The sequence below is a fragment of the Aythya fuligula genome, chromosome 14, assembly GCF_009819795.1.
Source record: "Aythya fuligula isolate bAytFul2 chromosome 14, bAytFul2.pri, whole genome shotgun sequence".
Classification (NCBI taxonomy): domain Eukaryota; kingdom Metazoa; phylum Chordata; class Aves; order Anseriformes; family Anatidae; genus Aythya; species Aythya fuligula.
This window is the reverse complement of record NC_045572.1, coordinates 19,441,532-19,447,531: the sequence shown is the minus strand read 5'-3', so window position 1 is coordinate 19,447,531 and position 6,000 is coordinate 19,441,532. Positions and strand designations below refer to the sequence as shown.

General features: G+C 42.4%; 1 protein-coding gene across 4 annotated transcripts in view; it reads right to left on the bottom strand.

Annotated features, from left to right (window-relative positions):
- Nucleotides 1-2,621: 2,621 nt before the first annotated feature.
- Nucleotides 2,622-6,000, bottom strand: part of TCERG1 (transcription elongation regulator 1) — a 34,474-nt gene continuing 31,095 nt past the window's right edge. For all 4 annotated transcript variants that reach the window (XM_032196679.1, XM_032196680.1, XM_032196681.1 and 1 more), the window contains 4 exons: nt 5,367-5,546; nt 4,325-4,408; nt 3,998-4,098; nt 2,622-3,776 (listed from right to left, as the gene is read on the bottom strand). In XM_032196679.1, the coding sequence (XP_032052570.1) occupies nt 3,575-3,776; nt 3,998-4,098; nt 4,325-4,408; nt 5,367-5,546 (567 nt within the window). In that variant the 3' untranslated portion in view covers nt 2,622-3,574. The remainder of the gene's footprint in view (nt 3,777-3,997; nt 4,099-4,324; nt 4,409-5,366; nt 5,547-6,000) is intronic.

Sequence of the window (6,000 nt, the reverse complement as noted above, 5' to 3'; positions counted from 1 at the left end):
GCTTTCAGGAGTAACGTTTTTTTTTTAATGAAATGGTTAAAAAAAAAAAGTCAGGAGTAAATGGACCATTAAAGAAAAAAAAGTTCTTTTTTTTTTTTGTTCCTGTAAAGAAAACCTGCACTGGTATCAAAAGTAAAGTTGTCCCAAACACGTCTGTGTGGAGTTGCTGATTGTTGTGCTTTTCAAGTGCTGTGTAACATCAGCTCCGTGGCACCAGAGCGTATCTGGAGATCGGGGCTGGGGCTGTCTGCCCAGCTGTGCTGATGAGGCACTGCTGGCGGGTGGCAGAGAACCCTGAGATTTTGCATCCCAGTACGAGACGTCGTTTTGGAGACCGCTACGTGGAGACAGAGCCTCCCACCTTCAGCTGGGGGCACCCTGGCAAGGGCACGACCCTCAGGTGTACAGGGGCCACGGACGTGCCTGTAAGGTGTTAATTCCACTCTTAGCCAAGTGCAACAAGTGTCTGCAGAGCGGATTGCGTGCGGCTGGACGGGGACCTTCCTGTGAATAAAGGTTAGTTGGTTAGCCCTCCCCCTCAGTAGTCTAATCAAACACCTTATTTCATGGAAACCAAATACTGCTTTAACTGCACACAGGCTTGGCAACACAAACATGTATTTACTGAGACAAAGTGCTCCTGGCTTTGAGCAGCTGGGGCTGGTGGCAGCGAGGCAGGGCCGAGGAAAGGCCCCGGCTTCAGCGCCCATCAGCTCCCAGGGAGCCGGGCAGCGCTGCCGGTGGACGAGAGGACTGGGAACGCCGTGCAGGCCGCCCCCTTCAGCAGGACGAATCCCATTATTTGATAATGCACTAAAGCAAGCTGTCAATTCCCCCGTAGTCCACGTGCTAATTCTCTGTGCATCTTGGTGATGAATTTAAGCAGAGGCACCTAATTAGAGGCTTCAGGGCATGGTTGATACTGTCAAGGAAATGTTATACAAACAGACGCTCATTTACCTTCATATTAACTGCATGACCTTAATCTACTAAAACGTGCATGAATTCAATCCCGGCATCTTTCCCCAGTGTGCAAGGCACTTTCCAAGCAGAGCAGCTGGATGCTGCTGTGTGCGTCACAGTGAGAATTTTCTTCCAAAGGGAGCTGCTTTGTATAGTCCTGGATATCCCAAGAGCTCTTCAAAACGTCCAGCAAGGATTTTGACATTTGAAATAGCCACCTTTGTCTTTACCTCTGTAAAAACTGAATTATGTGAAGCACCTAAAATCTTTTGGGGATGCGCTGAGAAGGTCCTTTATCATACGCCCACTGAACGCATCTTCCCTCCCCTGTCACAGCTCTTCTCCCACATCGCTATAAAGTCAGCAAGCTGCAGAAATAGCACTGAGGTGGTGTGGGGTGCTCACAACGTGCAGCCCACACAGATGACTGTATTGGGAAAGAAAAATCCCAGAGCAGCACTGAGCTGCAGCCTGCCTCTGTGCCTGCAACCCAGCTCCACGGTGCAACACGCTCCCTGGGGCAGCAGCACGGGGAGAAGGCACGGGACGTGCCTGAGAACCCGGAGGAGCCCGGGCACAGAAACACCCAAGGTGCCCAGGTCCCATGCGGCGTGCCACAGCCCAGCGATGCCAACTGCATTTTGGGGTCCTGGGCCTTGGCAATGCCTTCATGTTGGGTTAGCACCTCTGCACAAAGGAACCAGTGCCAGAGGAGTGGAATACGAACAGGAAATCAGCACATCTCAAACTTTAATTTTGGACAGGTTATTTGGGACTGGAAGTTCCCATTCACTCCTGAGCTGGAGATAGGACACAATTAGACTGTTGTGACCATTATATGCCACTGACTGTAAGGAGGGGCAGGGCGATGGAGCCGATGGCTCAGCAGGGCCACCCCACGCCACATCCCCGAGGCAGGGGCAGGAGCGGCTGAGAAAACCTGCCTGACCCTGGTGGGCCTGGCCCCGTGCCTGGCCAACAGAGGGCCAGGCAGAGCCGCCCCCAGGCAGTGCTGGCAGGTCCTGTAGGGGCTGATGTCCAAGCGAGCTACAGTCCCACTTGACGCAATGCCTTGGCCCTCAGCTGGCCGCCCAGGGGCTTGGCCGCCCCGTGGCAGCGGTCAGCCACCAGGAGGCAGGTAGGACGGATGCTTTTCCTGAACCGAGCGCGTTCCTAGTACAGCCACCTGCACTGCTGACATCTGAAACACAATCCCTCCCCAGCTGCCTACATCACTGTAAATGGCCTTAAGCTCCTGTCTTGGTCCTCAGAGTAGAAGTCCCAGGGGCTGGTTAACATAATTAACTGCTGGGGGAAAAAGTTTCTCATGAAGAATCCTTCCTTCCCCACCCAAAGCAGAGGAACAGGTCAATGTAGAACGTAGAAGAAATTGAAGCAAACACTGACACCACCATTCCCACCATCTCATCGTTAACAGTAGAAGTGAAGAACTACACTAGAAAATGATGTTGTTTGGCACCCAATTGCACAGATGGGATCTGAACGTTAATGAAATTTAATTTTATGCTGCACAGTATCATTCACTATTTTGCCAAGCACGGCCAACAGTTTATGTATGATGAGTTCGGTTCTTTGCTTTACTCTTAAATCCACAACTCCACCAAAGTCCAACAGAAACTGTTATCAGGCCTGTACAATCCATATATAAAAAGGGTTGGTTTATTGTAGTTCAAATACATAAACTGAACAATCCCAACATTTCAAAATTAAACTTTAGAAACACAAGTTTAACATTCAAAACAGGAGTATAGTTTACAAGAATTACCCAGAAGGGAAATCCACAGTCTAATCCAGATGTAAAGATCACTTTATCGCAAATAAAAACGTGTTTATTCAACCGTCCTGTTCTGTTCTGGTAACCACTGTTATTTACCAAGTGTTTCCAACTTTGAGTAAAAATTGTTAGACAAATCTTCACTTGGGCAGAGCAACCTGATTTTGTTTCTAATCCATGGATAGGGTAAGGAACAAAGCAGACCTGTGAGCAAATTTAATTTGGTCTCTGTAGTCCTAATTCTCCTCTCTCAGCTTTAACTGACTTTAATGGATTTAGTTCCATTTAGAAGGGTGAAAGCAAGCACAGGATCAGGACTTGTGTTTCCAGAACGCAGTCTTCAGTAATCGGTAATTTCAGTTATGAGACAGCATTTCATCTCCTCAGACAGGTGACCATGGGTGAACCATTAGGAAGCCGGTGGCACACGTGTATTACAAGTTCAAACCACAAGCACAATCATCTAAGACTTGCATACATAACACTGCTGAGAAGAACGCCTCCAGATATCAGACATCCGTACCTCATACAGACACACTATTGCTCTGAGATCTGAAGTTACCAAACACAGCCCACATTTGGTTTTTGTCAGTCATGCCCAAAAAAATCATAAATAACTTTAATGTTCTCTCTCCCCATCTTTTTTTTTTTTTTTTAATTTTTATACAGAGACCATTTTATGTTCACAAATGCTGCTTCTTCCTCTGCTCCTAAGATGGTTTTGCAATATATTCACGGTAATGTATATGTATAAACCTGACAGATGGCTCATGCAAGCTTTTTTTAACAGATACCCTGTTATGAGAGTATTCATAATTATTTTGTTGTTCGTCTTGTAGGCTCTGAAGCTGTGGGTGGTGGAGGTGGACCTCGACGGTCCAGGTCATCTACATAGGACACGATGAGTTTGCGTCTCTCTTCTGGTACACAGTCAAGTACCAGGTATCTCTTGTCATTTTGTAATATCTTCTCTACATCTTTCAGGTGCTGATCCGACTCCTGGATCAACTTTTTGGATCTGAAAGCAAGTGTAAGAATTACCACCTGACGGGCATCAAAATAAAGCCAAAAGCGGCCTCTTTCTGATGCAGATGTTTTTGTCAGATAAAGTTGGAAGATGAAAACTTGTAAGAATTAAGACATCAAATTACTTTAAGACAAAAAACAGTCATCAGTTTGTTGCCATGTACAGAGAAAAGCATAGTAAAAAGATTAGTTCTTTGGTGACATGCTACACACCTGTACGTTATAAATTTGGTCTCTTTCAATAGGGTTCGGAAGTCAGCTTTGGCAGTAATGTATTTGTCTCTAATGTACTCCTCGAACTCCCTTTGTTTTTTCTGAAAGGGAAAAGATAAGCTTAAAGCACAGAATGCAGAGTACTTCATGCAACTCAGCATGCTGAACATAACTAACAATTACACATTGAATGTATTTTTATCTTTTGCATTTTTAATTAAAAAAATATTTCTGTTCATATAAAACAGAAATCATTTCAGCAGTCACTAACTTTCTCTGTATCCTGCATTATACTGGAAGTTAACAACACTGATGCAAACCTCTTACCCGGTCACTTGAAGAAAATTTAATGCACCTTGGATCTTCTTTAATTATTTTTTTCACTTCTTTCCACGTTGATGTTAAAGTTATCTTCCAGAAGAAAGAAAAATAGTTAAAATTGCAAGAAGATTAGATTCTAAGAATATGGAATGTTAAATATCTCCCAGGTACACTAACACAGTTGTTACTGTATATCGAAATGTTGGTTTTGATTATTTATACTACTATATTTGTATTTTTAATTTTATAGATTTACTTTTCTTCATTAAGATAGTACTCTCAAGGCAAAGTCCTCATGAACATCATTTACTTTCCAACACATTTAACATTCATATATACATAAACGTACTAGAAAAATATTTTTTAGAAGTTTTACTTATTAAAAATTAAAAAAACAACCGCTTCGAAGTAGCATGTCTGTCATTTTGTTCCATCACACTAAGATCCACCTAGTATTCTGAGCATTTTTATCTAATGCATTAAAAATAAGTTAAAAACTGCAGGATTAAAGAAAGTTGACTGAAGTTTGCATGAAATTAAAAAAGAGCAAGACTCCCTAGAACCCCACAGTACACCAAACAGGTGATGGATTCCCATTACATTGCACAGAGCAGTGCAATGACTCAGATTCAGTAGCACAATACAAAACAGGAGAATGTCAAGACTGATAAACGTGGTAAGATTATTTACTAACACAAACATCGGATATTTGAAAGACCACGATGCCATATAGTAAAGACTACCAAATAGCTCAACACTGGGGAAATGTGACATCCTGCAGGAGATAAAAAGATCACTGATTATAAGTTTAAATGAAAATGAACCATATGTTAAACTGAAATAACACTCAAGATAAACAGCTACGGAAACATAATGTATACATTTTCTTAAGAAGAAAAGACAGTGGTGAAACAAAAGGACCCAGGAAATAGAAACAACCAAAAATCAGCTTCTGTGATAGAAAAACAGAAAAATATAAATTATATACTGGCAAATACTACACAATATACTGGCAAAGGTCTGAAGTTTGAGCATATACAGCTCTTACCGCTGAAGTTTCATCCAGAAGTTGCCTAAAGTGTTCCCTCTTCTTTTTGGTAAGTGCTTCAATGTGTTCATTAAAGAGTTTCTCTTTCTCTTCTCTTTCTAGCAAGGAGCCAGATTCCCATCGATGATCTTTGCGTAGAGTCCTTCTGGTGTCAGACCAAGACACATCTGAAGAACGCACCTGAGTCAAAGGATGATTATTATTTAAAAGCATTTTTTCTATAGCTCACTGATAATTGTTATACATTATTAAGCTTTCTTTTTCTCTCTTATTTTAAATTAAGGTTCAAACTAAAGATAAAAGCTATTTAAAAAACATCATGAGACAATGGCAGCTTTCATTATAAATACTAAGCAAGCAGTGGCAGAGGGAATTACTTTGCCTAAGTTCAAATGCAGATAGAGATACCATATACTATATTAGCTGTAAGTGGTCTGGAGAAGTAGCCTCAGAGATAATTATTTGCAAAGAGATACCAGGAGCTTTGCACTGCCTTGGCTCTAGTCTGGAGAGACTGTGTTTGGAGCATGAAGAAGAGACAACACAAGAATAAGGAGAATATTCCTAATTTTCTAGTTTTCTAGACACAGAAATTTACAGCAGCATGTCTAAAAATCTGCCATCACCAGTGGGG